Below are 16,575 nucleotides of genomic sequence, written 5' to 3'. Positions count from 1 at the left end.
TCCTCCCAACCCTGCTATATGCCTGTGAGACGTGGACTGTCTACAGACATCACATGCAGCTCCTGGAACGATTCCATCAGCGCTGCCTCCGGAAAATCCTGCAAATCTCCTGGGAAGACAAGCGGACAAACGTCAGCGTGCTGGAGGAAGCAAAGACCACCAGCATTGAAGCAATGGTCCTCCAACATCAACTCCGCTGGACAGGCCACGTTGTCCGGATGCCTGACCACCGTCTCCCAAAGCAGTTGCTCTACTCCGAACTCAAGAATGGAAAACGGAATGTTGGTGGACAGGAAAAGAGATTTAAAGATGGGCTCAAAGCCAACCTTAAAAACTCTGGCATAGACACTGAGAACTGGGAGGCCCTGGCCCTTGAGCGCTCCAGCTGGAGGTCAGCTGTGACCAGCAGTGCTGCAGAATTCGAGGAGGCACGAGTGGAGGGTGAAAGAGAGAAACGTGCCAGGAGGAAGGCGCGTCAAGCCAACCCTGACCGGGACCGCCTTCCACCTGGAAACCAATGCCCTCACTGCGGAAGAAGATGCAGAGCAAGAATAGGGCTCCACAGCCACATGCGGACCCACAAGGAAACCCATGATGGAAGACCATCTTACTCGTCCAACGAGGGATCGCCTAAGTAAGTAAGTAACTGCCTTGATTACACTTTAACCATCACATCTACATTCAGTGGAATTCTTTTTTAAAAATAGTTTTTATTAAGTATTTTCTAAATAATATAATAAAATGGTTTAAGAAGAAGGGAAATAGAAGGGGCAGGGAAAACAGGGGGAAAGGTCGGGGGGGGGGTGTCTTTGGTTAAGTTCCAAACCTCTACATCATGGTATTAAATTCTGTAATGTCTGTTTGCTTCTTATATCCTACTTCCTCCACCTTTCTGTAGTCCAAAGGGTGTTTTCCCTCCACCTTATAAGTTCATAATAGCATCTTAATTTTTTCTTGTTCCATGTTATTAATCAATAGTGACCTGTCTATGTCTTTTTTGGGATTGTTTTGTCGATATGTTAATTGTTGTGTTAGCTGGTCCATGCTCATATTTTCTACCATCTTTATTAACCATTCCTTTGTTGCTGAGATTTCTGTAGTTCTCCAGTGTTGAGCATAAACTGTTCTGGCCGCTTTAGTTAAGCAATTGAAGAAAATATCTTTATTTTTTATCTAGTTTTAGGTTTATCATTCCTAATAAAAATATTCTGGTTTAAATTGCATTTTTATCTGCAAAATTCTACATTCTTTAAAATTCTTTGTTAACTGCTCAGTTCTTGTGAGGAGAAACAATAGAAGAAGTTTGAAGGAGAGAAACCTTGAATGTTCCTAGAAGTAAAGCGTTCCTGTTTGACTGCAATGGTCTTCCTCAGAAACACAACCTAAAAGCAGTGATTCTCAACCTGTGGGTCCCCAAGTTTGGTCTTCCACTCCCAGAAATTTTAACTGATGGTAAACTGGCTGGGATTTCTGGGAGTTGTAGGCCAAAATATCTGGGGACCCACAGGTTGAGAACCACTGCCATATAGAAAATAGCAACTATTCATTGTGACCTGAACTTTTTCTCTCTAAGACTGTGGTATTCAGCCAGATGAAAAACAAAAAGGATGAGTGGTGGAGACACAGGCCATATTGTAACCCCTCTATCAATAAAAATCTTCACCCTCAAGATGTCTTTATCTCTGGTACTTCTTGTTATTTTTTTATGGTCAGATGATGTGAAGGAAGGCATTGTTCCTTCTTGATCTGCCTGGAAAAGTGTATATAATTAGCATGAATAGCAACCCTTTTCGTCTAGTTGTTGGAATCCTTCATGAGCAAGTGATTCTGCTATGGGGCTCCCGAACATGTTGGAGGAAACCATATTTGGGTCATAGATCTCAAGGGGACTTCTGAACTTATCAATGCCTTCCTCCTCCCTTCTTAATTCCATAGGTTTTTCAAAGACTAGTCTGGGCCCTTCTCCCATCTTGCAGTCACTCCAGCACCCACCAACTCTGCTACGCCTTTCTCCAGAATCACCTGCTGGGCCTCCAAGGGTCTCTCCTCCTTCCTGGGCTCCTGCTCCCCACAGCGCACCCAGGACTCCACCTCCTTCCCCGTCCCCTTCCACTCGCTTGCTGCTTCGACAGTCATCCTCTCCCACCCCTTCTCCTCCTCTCCCAACTGCTTTCTTTGGCACACCCTTCTTGCTGAGGACTGCCAGGCCTTTGGTGACAACGAGCCCACTGCCACCCTCATTGCTGCAAGAACAGATTGCAACATCCATTCCTCCAAGTCCCTCGGCTCCATCGATTTCACTTCCATCCTTGCCTGCAACCTGCTGGTATGAAGGGTCTCTTCATGAGAATGGCAGCCACTGGATAAAACAGGGGTGTCTAAATTGCTCCTGTGAGGTAGGTGGCCTATACTGGATTCCTTGCTTTCTTTCCAGCTGCAGTTAATGTGCCTGTTCTGTTATCTTTAGGGAAGCCTGTCTTTTCTTGTTGCAGGGTGGGCAAGTGCGGTGTCAAGCCATGATGTGCGAGGTTACCTGCTCCCACCCTATTCCAGCAGCAGAAGGGGAGTGCTGTCCCAGTTGCAGAGGTGAGAGATGCTCCTTCCTGTTCAATAATAATAATAATAATAATAATCTTTATTTATACCCCGCCACCATCTCCCCGATGGGGACTCGGAGCGGCTTACACGAGGCCAAGCCCAAACAATTTATTTATTTATTTACTTACTTTATTTGTATACCACTCCTCTCAGCCCTTAGGCGACTCGGAACGGTTAACAGCAACAGTTTCAGTATACAAAGTACAAGGTTACTGGGTATTTAAAAGCAATCACATAACAAGTTAATTAACAGTAAACATCAATACAACAATATATCAATACATCAATATAACAAATCCATCAGATCTCATAACTAGAATCAGAATCCAGTCTCGTTATCCATTATCGTTATCCATGTTCACAATTACAATAAAGAAAAAACCAAAACACAAACCAAAGACATGAACAATAAACAATAGCATCATATTAACATAAAACATATGCATACATAACAATGTAAAAATTACAATAAGCACAGACACAATAATAATGGGCGGGCTACATGTAATGATTAAAAGACAAACTGATTAAAACTAATTAACAACTCGGGCGAGATAAAGGAGAGAAGCAGGTAATTTGTGGAGGAGAGCTCAATTATAGGGGGGGGGGGGGGGGTGGAAGCAGGCTTTCCCAAGAAGGGGGGGCCAAATACTCTGATGACAGAACTTGAGCCTGAGCAATAATGTGAAATTGTATACCTACTCATCAAAGGCGCAGCGGAAGAGCCAGGTTTTGATGTTCTTTTAAAAAATTTCTAGGGAAGGGGCTTTCCTAATTTCTCCAGGCAATGAGTTCCAGAGCTGGGGAACCACAGCGGAAAAGGCTCTCTCCCTTGTACTAACCAAGCAAACTTGTGAGACTGGCAGGGGCGAGAGAAGGCTGTGTTGTCTTGCCTGGCTAATGGTCTTCTCTGGTCCCAACATTTGGAGATGGAGGGAGGATGAGAAAGGGGGTACTGTGTCCAATATGTGCTCATTTTGCTTCAGAAGATGTGTGCTAGGGCCCTTTCCCTTATCTCAGTTCAACTAATTATGGCCAAATTAATTTGAATTGAATGCATATTTAGGGCATTGGATTTTTATTGATTCAGAATGGAAAGCTGAAATGGGGGTCTGTTCAGCCATGAACCTATGTCCCTCTGATGGAAATCTTCCCATTCCTGTTTCCTGTAGGCTGCCTCTATTATGGGATTTCCAGAATCGAGGGAGAAGTTTTCTCTCTTTCTGCGGACAACTGTACGGTCTGCGTCTGCCTGGTGAGTCCAAAGGAACTTGGGAGATGGTTGTCCTTATTTTGAGAAGGAGACATTATTTCATTTCATACCAGTGAAAAACTTACAATGGAAACTAGGGTTCCTACACATGCTGTGAATCATCCAGTGGCATCATGAAGGGATTCTGAAAAGGGTACAACTCTTCATTAGGGTGCCAGATGTGAAGAGAAACAATAGAAGAAGTTTGAACTCCACAGCTAGAGTGGTCTTTTGATTCCAGCAGCAACTGGTTTTAGCTGGTCTATGGAATGATTTTCCATATAAGATGCCAAATTCAGAGATGAGAGAAGGATGACAATGCAGTAGTAGAAGTTGGTAGAATGTCTCTTAGATTTCCCTTCTGCTGTCAGCACTCTTTTCATAAAGAACACCTTCTTGACTTCGGTTCAGTCAAAAAGGCATCACAGCTAGAGTGAGCCAACTTCTTTTAGCACCCTGGGAGGTAGCTACTGTGCCATTGTCTTTCTGTTGAAGTTAGAAACAATCAGAAACAGTCTTTTCATTGTAAGTCATACTCCCTCTGCTTTCAGCTTCCATGGTTGCCACTCACACCTACTTAATCACTGGGATGCCTTCTTTGTTGGCCTGTTGGAATTCAGCCCCACACTGCCCAAGTCTCAAGTCCTCCATAGGGAATGGCTTAGTTAGCTCAGTATAAGCTAGGGGAATTCCCTCCCCCCATGTCTCCTGTATGACAGTTGGGAATGTATATTTTTCTTATCTCTTCTCTCTTTCTGCTCTCATTCTAATTAATTGTTTAAAATGGATACTTTTCTACTGAACCTGACTTCTGCCTTCTTACATTTTAGTAAGGAGAGTATGTGCTGTGTGCTTTGAGATCTCTCTCTGCTTGTGTGTCAAGAAAGATGTAGTGATTGAGTTTTTCCCTCCCTTGAAATCTTAGAAGAGATGGGTGTTCGAGTAGCTCAGACCTAGTTCTTGATTATTAAGAAATGCAGTTATTTCTTATTATTGTAAATAAATCTTTTGTGATTTTTAAGATTGGACTCTGCATGTTTGCCTCCTAAGCTATTTGCTCAACTGTATGTATCCTGTTTATTTTTGAATGCTCTGCTATTTTATGGTAGTTTTCTGTAACAGGCCATCCTCTACTATCCTGGTAGAGCTCATATATTTGATGAAATAAAAGGGAGTCTACTTAGATGAGATGTAACCAGACATATCATCAACCGAGAGCTAGGGTGGAGACAAGGCTTTTACGGGCAACTGGTTTTGGTGGCCAATTGTAACATTCACACCTGCCTCAAATAGACAAGAGTTCTATCTCCCGCCCCAACATTCCACAGATATACGTATAAAGCTCACTTGCCTAGTTTCCAACAGACCTCAGAGCCTCTGAGGATACTTGCCATAGATGCAGGTGAAACATCAGGAAAGAATGTTTCTGGAACATGGCCATACAGCCCGGAAAACTCATAGCAACCCAGTGATTCTGGCCATGAAAGTCCTTGACAACACATTGGGTTTGGGAATAGTTAAATGTGGGTTACTTTATTTATTATTATTGTGTTTTATTGCTGTGGCTTCCTTGATTGAATCTATCTGGAACATGGTCTTCCTCTTTACCTTCTGCCCTCCACTTTACCAAGCATTATTGCCTTTTCTAGCGAGTTATGTTTTCTCATGCTATATCTAAAGCACAACAGTTTCAGAATGTTGTTTATTTGTTCAGTCACTTCCGACTCTTTGTGACCTCATGGACCAGCCCACGCCAGGGCTCTCTGTTGGCCGTCACCACCCCCAGCTCCTTCAGAGTCAAGCCAGTCACTTCAAAGATACCATCTGTCCATCTTGCCCTTGGTCAGCCCCTCTTCCTTTTACTTTCCATTTTCCCCAGCATCATTGCCTTCTCTAAGCTTTCCTGTCTTCTCATAATGTGGCCAAAATACTTCATTTTTGCCTCTAATATCCTTCCCTTCAGTGAGCAGTTGGGCTTTATTCCCCGAAGTTTCAACATAGTGATCTTTGTTTATAGGGATTCAGGATACATTTTCTTTTTGTTTTTAGGAACATAGTATCCCCAAAACCTTTCTCCAGCACCACACCTCAAATGAGTTGATTTTCTTCCTATCATTTTGTTGTTGCATACCTTTATTTCAGAACCAGGGAGCTTTGGAGTTTACTGTTTTGTCTTAGGCATCAAACATCTTGGGTTGGCTTTAAGCAGGTGACAATAGTGCCCATGAACACTAGAACATCTATGATTTGTTGAAGATAATGGTAATAATGTGATTAAGTAATCTTGGTGTCTGATTTGAAGATAAAACTGTCATATAAGCCAGTGAATATCTGCTCTGTAATCTGTTGGTTCCTGATTCCAGGCGGGCAATGTTTCCTGTATTTCTCCAGAATGTGCACCCAGTCCATGTCCCAGCTCTACTCAGAGTGATTGTTGTCCCTGTCAACCAGGTGAGCCCCAAAATCCTATTTATCTGCTCTTTTGCAAAACAGGCTACGAGGGATATCTGAGTGCCCTAATTTCTACAAAGAGTTGATGCCTTCTAGGCATCATTTAATCACAGTGATGGAAATGGTGGGGAAAGCCTAATCTACAGTTAGATAACAGGCCATGAAACCCTTTGAACACTTGAAGGCAGTGTACATGTTGTGGTGTTTCAAAGGCCCTGAAAAAAAATCAAGAGATCTCTTCCTTCCATGTTTAGCACCAGATAAGCTTTCCTCAGTAGGATTGCCACTACAGAAGATAAACTGTGCCCCATCACTGCTAACACAGCTAACACTGTTTACTACCAACACATCCTGAGCCATGCTTCCGTTTTCTGCCATGGCTCTTCCAGAATAGCCACACTGACCTCCTTTCTTTTTCTTCTGCAGTAGAGTGCCATTTTCGTGGTCAGAGTTATGCAGAAGGGACTGAGTTTAGCCTGGATGGTGATGACTGTACCACCTGTGTGTGCAGGGTAGGTGTCCATGCCTCTTTCTTAAGAAGGGCACCATTTGTTATACTCTGGCTAACTGGTAGTCCCTCCTGAGTCCTTAGATCTACTCAGTTGTCAGTAGATAGCAGAATAATGCATTGACAATGCAAAACAGCCTTTGTGTTGAATGGCAGTATTATAACAACTGCATGCACATGTGAATATGCAGTCAAATGCCATATGTGTATGTATGTCATAGACTCATCTCTGGTGTGTTTGAGACATCAGAACACCTCCATGCAATGGGTTCACAGCCAAGACTGAGTAATGTAAACAGAGGGCAAACATCTGGGGCCCTGCGTGAAGAAGAACCTGCTTAGACTGGAAGACATGGGGGCTGTACTGAGAAACTTTTGGAAGTTGAAGGGGTGGGTTTTTTTTTTGTGGGGGGGGGGAAGAATTGAACTGAGAACTTCATTCATAACTTTGCTGTATAGTAGTAACCTAACATTAAAGAAGTGTCCAATATTTCTTTGTGAGTTAATTTAACTGCTAACAAGGTTCTGCAATCATCACAATGTAGACACACTACATACATATATATAACTGCATGTAATGAATGCAGATGTTCCTGGTGGGCCAAAAATGTCCAACCACTTCAGTAGGAGAAGCTGCATATACCTAAAATGGCAACAGGTTTCCATACATACTGCTTCATTTGTTGAAATGTTGCAGGTTATTTCAGTTAGATGAGATTAATGCATGTTTTAAGGAGCCCCTTGCTTAGCATCATTAAGATGTAATATATTACAATTGTGAAATTGTCTTGTGATTGCACCATGTGTGTGTGTGTGTGGGGGGGGGATGTATGGGCCAGGCCTAAGGCCTTCTTAAAGAATTTTCTGTGCCTCTGTTCTTGAAGGGCTACATTTGGTATTCTCTGGTTAGGTGATAAACTCTCAGCCAAGCAGTTGCTGCGGATTTCTCGTACAATTTTTTTCTGTGTCCTGAGTAATACTTTGTAGGGATAACTAGTAAAGATCAGCAGAGGCAAATTGAAAGATGCTACTTGCCAATATGCTATTTTAAGTGCATTTCTTATATTGTAATCTTTATTTTAGCTTAATCTACACTGTGTTGTTTAATTGATTTTTAATGTTTGTATTCACTTTGTTTTAAATGGTGACAAAAGTGTGTGAAGAAAGGCAGGGAATAATTAAAGCAGATAAATAAATGGTCAAGGATGGCTTCACAGATTCCTGTGACAGGCCTTCGCTACCCATCTCCCTTATTTTACAAAACTCAGTAGGGAAGAGTTGATTGGAAGTGTTCATGATCTCATCCCTGCCCACCTTATCGTTACTGTAAATAAAAATACCACTGCTTCCTTCTTCAGCAAGGTGAAGTTGAGTGCTCCTTTGCACCCTGTCCCACTCTGGAGTGTCCCCAAGATGAGTGGCTGTTGGCTCCAGGGCAATGTTGTTTCACCTGCCGAAAAGCTGCACCAACGACAGGTAAGCTCTCCATGAACAGCCTATGTGTGCACATGGCACTGTATCAAGAGGTAAACAATAGTCTGTCTGATTATTTGGAAATGGAGGCTGTGGCTGGATCTACACTGCCATATAATCTAGTTCAAAGGAGATAATCTGGGATCAGAAACTGGATTATATGGTAATGTAGATTGGGCTTCAGTCAACAATGTATGCATGTCACAGAACCCACTGCCTAGTCTGTTTTTTGCAGAGGTTTTTACTCGATGTTTACTATGTGTTTCATTTCAATGCCTCTCTTTTCTTGACCAGGTTGTTTTGTGGACGACAATGGAGTTGAATTTCCAATTGGACAGATTTGGTCACCGGGTGATCCCTGTGAGTTATGCATCTGCCAGGTGAATGATAACCTGCTCTACTTCATTCCGTTTGGACCTTCTAATCTCCTGTTGTATAAACTGTGGTAGCCCTTGATCCCTAGTCTACTAAGAAAAAGAGAGTCTTTGCCCAACTAGGACTGAGATCTTCCTGAGGATACTTGGAGCAACAGTGTTGTAATTCTAGCCCATATTTATCTATGAGAACTGGGATACTCTGAGGGGTATCTCAGTTATATTTTATTGTTTTTAGAAGAAAGGGCAACATTTTAAAATTGATAAATAATTTGTCTGTTTTTTCAGTTCTCTTTATATTCTTCTCTGATCTGCTTGGATGTTACAGTAGATCTACACATGCAGATGTGGTATTACAGCCTATATAGTTGCCTTCAGATTGTCTGCAGTGAAGGTAGAGTCTGGACAGCTTTAGACTAGGCCTGAGTGCTGATTGTTTAGGTGATTTCAGAGAGTAAGGGAGCATTTAGAATTAATGCAGTTTGACTCCACTTTAAAGGCCATTGCTTAATACCTAGGAGTTGTAGCTTGTTAAAGCACTAGCAGTCTTTAGCAGAGAAGACTAAAGACCTTGTAAAACTACAAGTCCCATGATTCTATAGCAGTGAGCCATGGCAATTAAAGTGGTATCAAGCTGCACTGATTCTATAGAATAGATGCACTCTTATAGTTTGAAGTCTAGCATTAGTCTAGAAAACAAGCTTGCTCCCTCCTCCCTGTGGCTTCCTCTCTCATGTATAAATATGTGAGAGGAAGCCACAGGGAGGAGGGAGCAAGCTTGTTTTCTGCTTCCTTGGAGACTAGGACGCGGAACAATGGCTTCAAACTACAGGAGAGGAGATTCCATCTGAACATGAGGAAGAACTTCCTGACTGTGAGAGCCGTTCAGCAGTGGAACTCTCTGCCCCGGAGTGTGGTGGAGGCTCCTTCTTTGGAAGCTTTTAAACAGAGGCTGGATGGCCATCTGTCAGGGGTGATTTGAATGCAATATTCCTGCTTCTTGGCAGGGGGTTGGACTGGATGGCCCATGAGGTCTCTTCCAACTCTTTGATTCTATGATTCTATGATTCTATGATTACCAGCAGCATTGTTAAGGTGACATTTCTAACCATTGCCTAAGCGCCATAGACTTTGAAATAGTGTATTTCAATGTCTGTTAGTACATTTAAAATAGTATATGGGTTTTGATGCAGATCGGTTTGTCAGCAAGAGTCCAGTCATTTGTGCTGTGGGTTTCTGTGAAGTTCCTTTTCATTGCAGGCAGATGGTTCAGTGAGCTGTAAGAGGACCGACTGTTTGGAGACGTGTCCTCACCCTATACGGATCCCTGGGCAGTGCTGTCCAGATTGCTCAGCAGGTAAATTTCTCCTACATGCCTTGTTTACATTGCGTTTGATTCCTGTAGTGTGCTCTGAATGGGGCAGCCCTTGAAAAATGCTGATGTAGCTGCGCCATCAAAAGCATGCTTCTAAAAATATATGCATGTCTTTAGTGGCAAGAGCATCTATATTTTGGAGTTAGCCTCACTCTTTTATCCTTCTCAAAAAAAGTTGGATTTTTTCTACTAAGCAAAAGATTGAAGCAGCACTTGAAAAACATGGGAAAGTTAGGAGTTCATGATGACATTTTGTGGACACTTTACAACGTGAATGAGCAGCCTAAGGTGATTCTGTTATAAATTCATGTCTGGAAGTATGTCTGGATAAATGATTGAAGAGAAGGGTTGGTCTGAGAATAAAATGTGTTTAGAACTTAGTTTAAGAATACATAAGTGCCAGAAGTGAGATTTTCTTGGTGCTAGGAAGTACAGTGAGCCCTCTGTATCCATAAATTGTGGGTCCACAGATTCCACTATCCATGACTTGAAACTATTCCAAATAGCAAATCTTTGATTTTGCCATAACAGGCAGCCCCCAAGTTAGAGACATCCAATTTACAAACAGGTATGAGATAATTTTACAAACAGGTATTTGAACTGTGGTGTTGGAGAAAAATTCTGAAAGTGCCTTGGACCTCAAGAAGATCCAACCAGTCCATATTTCAGGAAATAAAGGCCGACTGCTCATTGGAGGGAAGGATATTAGAGGCAAAGACGAAGTACTTTGGCCACATCATGAGGAGACAGGAAAGTTTAGAGAAGACAATTATGCTAGGGAAAATGGAAGGAAAAAGGAAGAGAGGCCGACCAAGGACAAGATAGATGAATGGTATCCTTGATTTGACTGGCTTGACTTTGAAGGAGCTGAGGGTAGCCATGGCCGACGGGGAGCTCTAGCATGGAGTTGTCCATGAGGTCACGAAGAGTCAGGAGTGACTAAACAAATAAACAACAACAATGAGACAACAGGAAGTGTGGCCCCTTCTACACTGCCATATAAACCAGTATAATCCTGGATTATCTGCTTTGAACTGGAGTATATGAGTCTATACCGCCATATAATCCAGTTCAAAGCAGATAATCTGGGATTAGAAACTGGATTATATGGCAGCGTAAAAAGGGCCTGAGAGAAATCTGCCCTTAGGAAGGGAAATTCACTCCTGAAAACGCTTTGGGTCTCCGCTAAAGTTTTAACACCAATCCTTGTTTCCACAACAAGCCAAATTTGTCAATATCTAATTATCACAGGGACAGAAAGTGAGGGGAAATCTTCCAAAAATGAACACAGACAGCAAAACAAACACCACAGGGGAATTAACCTTTCCCTCTGCTAACCAAGGCATGCACGCATGCACACACACACACGCGCGCGCACCCACACATATACTGAGTGACACTTTAAACAGGTACTTGTTCTGACTTACATACAAATTAAACTTAATTAACAAACCTATAGAACCTGTCTTGTTCATAACCTGAGGACTGCCTGCATATGTAAGGGATACCATGTATTATGCTACTGTATGAGACTTACTGTGCTATTGTATGAGCATCTTTGGATTTTGGTATCCACAGGGTGGGGAGGGGGTCCTGGAGAGGCTCCCCATTAGATACCAAAATCCACTGTCTGTAATGATGCATTCAATTCTTGATTTTTGTATGAGGTGGATTGCATTCTGGTTGAAAAGGGAATATTTATTAATGCTACAGGGAACTGCAGAAAATGGCTAGGGGTTTTCCATATGGAAGGAGCCTCAGGCTAACAATTAGAAGGCACTGTGCAGTTGTTCTGTCTTTTTCTACTTAATTGATTTTTTTGAAGTTTAAAAGAAGAAGATATAGTTGGAAAATTAGTGTAAGTTTTGGAAGAAGGTGTCATAAATCCAGTAAATGAGACAGTGTTATGAAATTAATATAGAACCACTCTTTGTTATAACTCAGGGGGCTCTTGAGTATGCTAGATATTTTGAATTTTTTTGTCAGAAGCAACAAGAAACTGCAAGTCACTTCTGGTGTGAGAGAATTGGCCGTCTGCAAGGACATTGCCCAGGGGATACCAGGATGTTTGATATTTTACCATTCTGCGGGAGACTTCTCATGTTCCCGCATGGGGAGCTAGAGCTGAGACAGGAGCTCACCCCGCTCCCTGGATTCGAACCCCCAACCTGCTGGTCAGCAGTCCTGCTGGCACAAGGGTTTAACTCATTGCACCACCGGGGGCTCCTATTTTGCATAGGCACTCATGTTTTTTGTTTTTTCTCTCTTTCTAAATGGAAGGCTGCTCTTATGCAGGAAGGATCTTTTACAACAATGAGACATTTCCCTCTGTTTTGGATCCATGCCTAAGTTGCATCTGTCTGGTAAGTACTCAGCTTCTTCTTCTCAGTCTGCAGTAATTGCTCCATCCATCTAACAGATCTCACGGAGTAAAGTGGACAGCTATGGAGAGTCCCCATAGACTAGATCATTTCCATTTCCAACTCTAACCAGAATTGCTATCTAAGGCTATGTATGTGTGATTGTATGTGTATGTTATCATTTCATTCTGTGGAAAACCCTAGTGGCATAAATATTTTACTGAAAGGCTTTTGGGGTGATAGGGCCCCGTTGGGCTCTGTCAGGCCACATGTGACTCACAGGCAAGATGTTTCCCATCCCTGTTACAGAGGAGAAATGATACAACATCTTGCCTGTGACAGCATGGTCAAGAAGGTAAAGGAATGTTCCCTACGATTTTAATTCATTGTAGTTAGTGAGATGTTTTTGTATTATTATTATTATTATTATTATTATTATTATTATTATGTAGAAAAGTGTAATAAACAAAGGGTTTTAGAAACGTTACTGTGTGAACATACTGAGAATCAGTCTGAGTTTGGCATAAAAATGTTACTGAGACAGAGTTACCAGTGAATGATCCCTTAATGGTCAGCGATTGCCCCTCTCATATAGAGAGTTGCAGAATCTGTGCCCTTGTAGATGTATTTGAGTAGAGTTCTTGCAGTCTCTTTACATGATCTGTCTGTCTCTAGCTTTCAGGATTTTTAAGCCCCAAACACCTGATGAGCCAAAGCTTCCCTACTCTTGTTGTAATTTGAGCCTATGCTTGGCAACAAGGCACAGACAGATCTCCCAGGAATGTGAAATCCATCAACTTTGTAAGGCAATTATTTTGTGCCTTCACCTCCTCAGTTAGATTTCATGTATAGAAGCAACTGAAGACTTGCTTGGTGAAGAGAGAGAAGCAGAGACGGGGAACTGACAAGCAATTCTTAAGTGCAATAATTTATTCTGCACACCAGATATGTGACAATTGATCTGTTTCATATGAGGAATGCTAAGTTGCTTGTCTGCACCTATGTTTTACTACTTTTAAGACTGCATCTATAAATAAATATTAAAATGTGACAAGTTTCCTGTGACCTGCCCACCAAAAAGGAAGCCAAATCCTAGTAACCAAATGGCCCTGATGCTTTTATACTATTCAGATAGGTAAAGATAAAGGTTTCCCCTGACATGAAGTCTAGTGTCCTACTCTGAGGGGGTACTAATCTCCATTTCTAAGCCAAAGAGCCGGTGTTGTCCGTAGATGGAGGCGGGGTATAAAAATAAAGTTATTATTATTATAATGGGTGGTGTTACTTCCTCCATGTTTATGCAGGGGGGATGGGGGGATGGCAATGCAGTGATAGCCACTTTGAAGCTACCTGTTTCTGAATGCCCTGCTTCTTATGGCATGTGTGGATGGCATGGACAATTTTTAAGACCCTGCCCATAGGGCTTTGTGGCGTTTATCCCATCTCCCATCCTAAAGCCAGACATTCAAGATACAGGTAACTGCAAAGTGGAAGGCACCTCCTCTCATATTTACAATGGAAAGTACAGGATTTCCTGTGACTCTAGGAATGTTAGCCAAAACCAGCTTTGAAAATGCAGTTGAGACTGTCTACATGGTTCTGCTATTAAACCAGGACCTCTGTTCTCCATTCCTCTCCTTCCCCGATGCCTCCTGGGTGTATTTTTCTCTCTTTTATAGCTGGGCTCAGTGGCTTGTTCCCCTCTGGACTGCATTGTCTTTTGTACATATCCTTTCCACCCGGAAGGAGAATGCTGCCCAGTTTGTCATGGTAAGCATTATAATTTTAAGTGTTTTCCAAATTGATATTTAGAAGAGTTCATTGTATATTGTTAGAGGGGAGTGGGTGCTACTTCTGTACCCCATCTAGCCTGTGCGTCATGCCAGAGAAAATGCTGTGCAGCACTGAAAATGAAGAGGGGTGTGTGCAATACTGAACGAATATACAGAAGAACAAAACACTGAGATATTATCAGTAATTCCCTGCCCACCCAATGGAAACAGGAACTGATCAAATTAAGGGCAGGATAAATTTAGTCATGATGTTGCTGGAATAGCGAACAGAACACAATAAAGGAGGGGTGAGCTGAAAGGCAGGAGTTGCCCTGCAAAGAAAATGCAAAATCAGTGTTTTTTGGTAACAAACAGCTAATAAAGGCACTTAAACTGTGGAAAACAGAGAAGGATGGAACATAAAGAATCCGTAATGTATTCGGCTGGCCACAATGCTGTCTTGTCTCTCATGGAAAAGTGAATGAGCAAAAAGAATAACAATTACAGTTGAAATAGATATGGTAGAAGAATACCTTGCTATGATACCAGACTAGATGGCCTGTTTTGAACTATTTTCGTATGTTAATGAAAATCTCTTTTGTGGGAGCATGAGGTCCCCAAAGAGTAATCACTACGATAAAAAGGCCACTAGTTTTATTTTGCAAGTGCCCCCCCCCCCCCCCGCATGTTTAACAATATATGTCTCATCAAAGTTGGTTTCCTTTGAGGAGAATAATTTTTATAAGTAACTACCTATTGGAATACTAAAAATCCACAATGTATAACCTCCTTGTCTTCTCAGCTCCCACAAAAGCATTTATATCTTGGCTGTAAAGTAAAGCTGTGGAGCATTTAGAAGCGGCAGTCTCCAGTATGTTGTTAGTTGCATTTTAGTGCTAAAGTTAGGAGGTTCTCTAATTTGTATGTATGGTCATGTCTCTTAAATGGGCCTGGATACATTATTCTGTCATTCAACTTCCCTTTTGTGTTGTTCTTCTTGCGCAGACTGCAATTACAAAGGGAGGAAAGTGGTGAATGGTCACAACTTTGTACCAGAAGGTGAACCTTGCATTTCTTGTACCTGCCGGGTAAGGCTCTCAGGCTCTCCTTCAAGCATGACCTACTCATGATCACACACTGGTGATGATTCCCCTCGTTTCCCACTGATCTAACATAAGGTAACCAATATGCCATATATATAAAGTTGACCTGTTGAATCCATGAAGGCGATCAGGTAGTCCATAGCCCATGCGTAGCTTAGAAAACAATGAATGCCGTTTAACTAGTGCACCAAGTTTTAAAGACTAAACAGGCATTTTAACCATGATAGATACTTGACAACACACACCATAAATATGATAATAGCCTGTTCAGAGGCCTTGGATTCCTGACAGATGGAGAAGCTGCAGTAGACTCCTCAGGCTTGTGCATACAGCTCCACCTTTATTCTTCTTCTTTTGTGTGCCAAAGGGGGAGATCTGAAGCTCTCAAGTTTGACATTATTTCCTTTTGTCTCCAAAGCATGGCAGAAATTGCACAGCCCACCAGATGTGTTTGAACCACAACTCACACCTACACTACAACAATATCTGAAGGGATGCAATATTCCCACCCCTGATTTAAAGCATTAGCAGGGAACAAGTGGTCCTTCAGATGTTTTTAGACTGCAGTTTCCATTCCCACTTATCACTAGCTAAGAAAGCTAGGGCTGATGGAAGCTGCAGTGAGCTACAACAGAATCAAACTTTAATCCCTTTCTCTGGCATGTGAACCTAAGGTTAGCTGCAGTAGAAATCTGTGGTTTCTTATTACTGACTCTATTTGATATTTTCTCAGTTGGGAGAAGTGAACTGTGAGAAGAGGGTTTGTCCAAGCACGTGTACTGCACCTTTTGACCCCCCAATACATTGCTGCCCTGACTGCCAAGGTAATGAAATCAGAGGTAAGCATGCTAGTAACATTGATCTAGGGAAGGGGTATGTGTGGCCCTGGGACCATCTGCAACACCCAAGCCTAGTTTTTCTGCAATCCTCTTTCCCTTCCGATTGACCAAACTGCTTTTTTTCCGATCAATTGAGAAAGGGAGATGGAGGGGAAAAAGGGAGGACTTGGAATCTGCAAAGGCGGATGATTTGTGTTTCAAATAAGCTTCAGGATCCCCTGTGTTTTTTTTAACATGTCAGCAGGGAACATAATGTTTACCTTCTCCCAAAAGAATTGCTAAAACCAGCCTTAATTCCCAAAATGGCAGTCTTCTGGGTGTACCTCAATCACTGATTTGGCTTGTGGCCCTTCTGATGTTTTAATCCCACCAGCCATCACAAATATAGATAATTCTTAACTTGTACATTAGCACACCGCTACAAAGTTTGTTTTAATATAATTCCTGAAGTGGCAGATTATTGTGCCATA

The 16,575-nt window shown here is 42.1% G+C and overlaps 1 protein-coding gene across 5 annotated transcripts in view; it reads left to right on the top strand.

Moving 5' to 3' along the window:
* The window catches only part of VWCE (von Willebrand factor C and EGF domains), a 41,335-nt gene that overhangs the window by 20,770 nt on the left and 3,990 nt on the right, over positions 1 to 16,575 (top strand). For 3 of the 5 annotated variants that reach the window (XM_067462367.1, XM_060771026.2, XM_067462383.1), the window contains exons 8-19: positions 1,936 to 2,396; positions 2,493 to 2,586; positions 3,771 to 3,853; positions 6,214 to 6,301; positions 6,728 to 6,813; positions 8,168 to 8,285; positions 8,577 to 8,662; positions 9,917 to 10,013; positions 12,312 to 12,394; positions 14,071 to 14,161; positions 15,169 to 15,251; positions 16,000 to 16,105. In XM_067462367.1, the coding sequence (XP_067318468.1) occupies positions 1,936 to 2,396; positions 2,493 to 2,586; positions 3,771 to 3,853; positions 6,214 to 6,301; positions 6,728 to 6,813; positions 8,168 to 8,285; positions 8,577 to 8,662; positions 9,917 to 10,013; positions 12,312 to 12,394; positions 14,071 to 14,161; positions 15,169 to 15,251; positions 16,000 to 16,105 (1,476 nt within the window). The remainder of the gene's footprint in view (positions 1 to 1,935; positions 2,397 to 2,492; positions 2,587 to 3,770; positions 3,854 to 6,213; positions 6,302 to 6,727; positions 6,814 to 8,167; positions 8,286 to 8,576; positions 8,663 to 9,916; positions 10,014 to 12,311; positions 12,395 to 14,070; positions 14,162 to 15,168; positions 15,252 to 15,999; positions 16,106 to 16,575) is intronic. The other 2 variants (XM_067462370.1, XM_067462378.1) reach the window with 2 other exon arrangements.

This window comes from Anolis sagrei, chromosome 1 (assembly GCF_037176765.1).
Source record: "Anolis sagrei isolate rAnoSag1 chromosome 1, rAnoSag1.mat, whole genome shotgun sequence".
Lineage (NCBI taxonomy): Eukaryota > Metazoa > Chordata > Lepidosauria > Squamata > Dactyloidae > Anolis > Anolis sagrei.
Note: the sequence above shows the minus strand (reverse complement) of the source record. Positions and strands in the feature narration are given on the sequence as shown.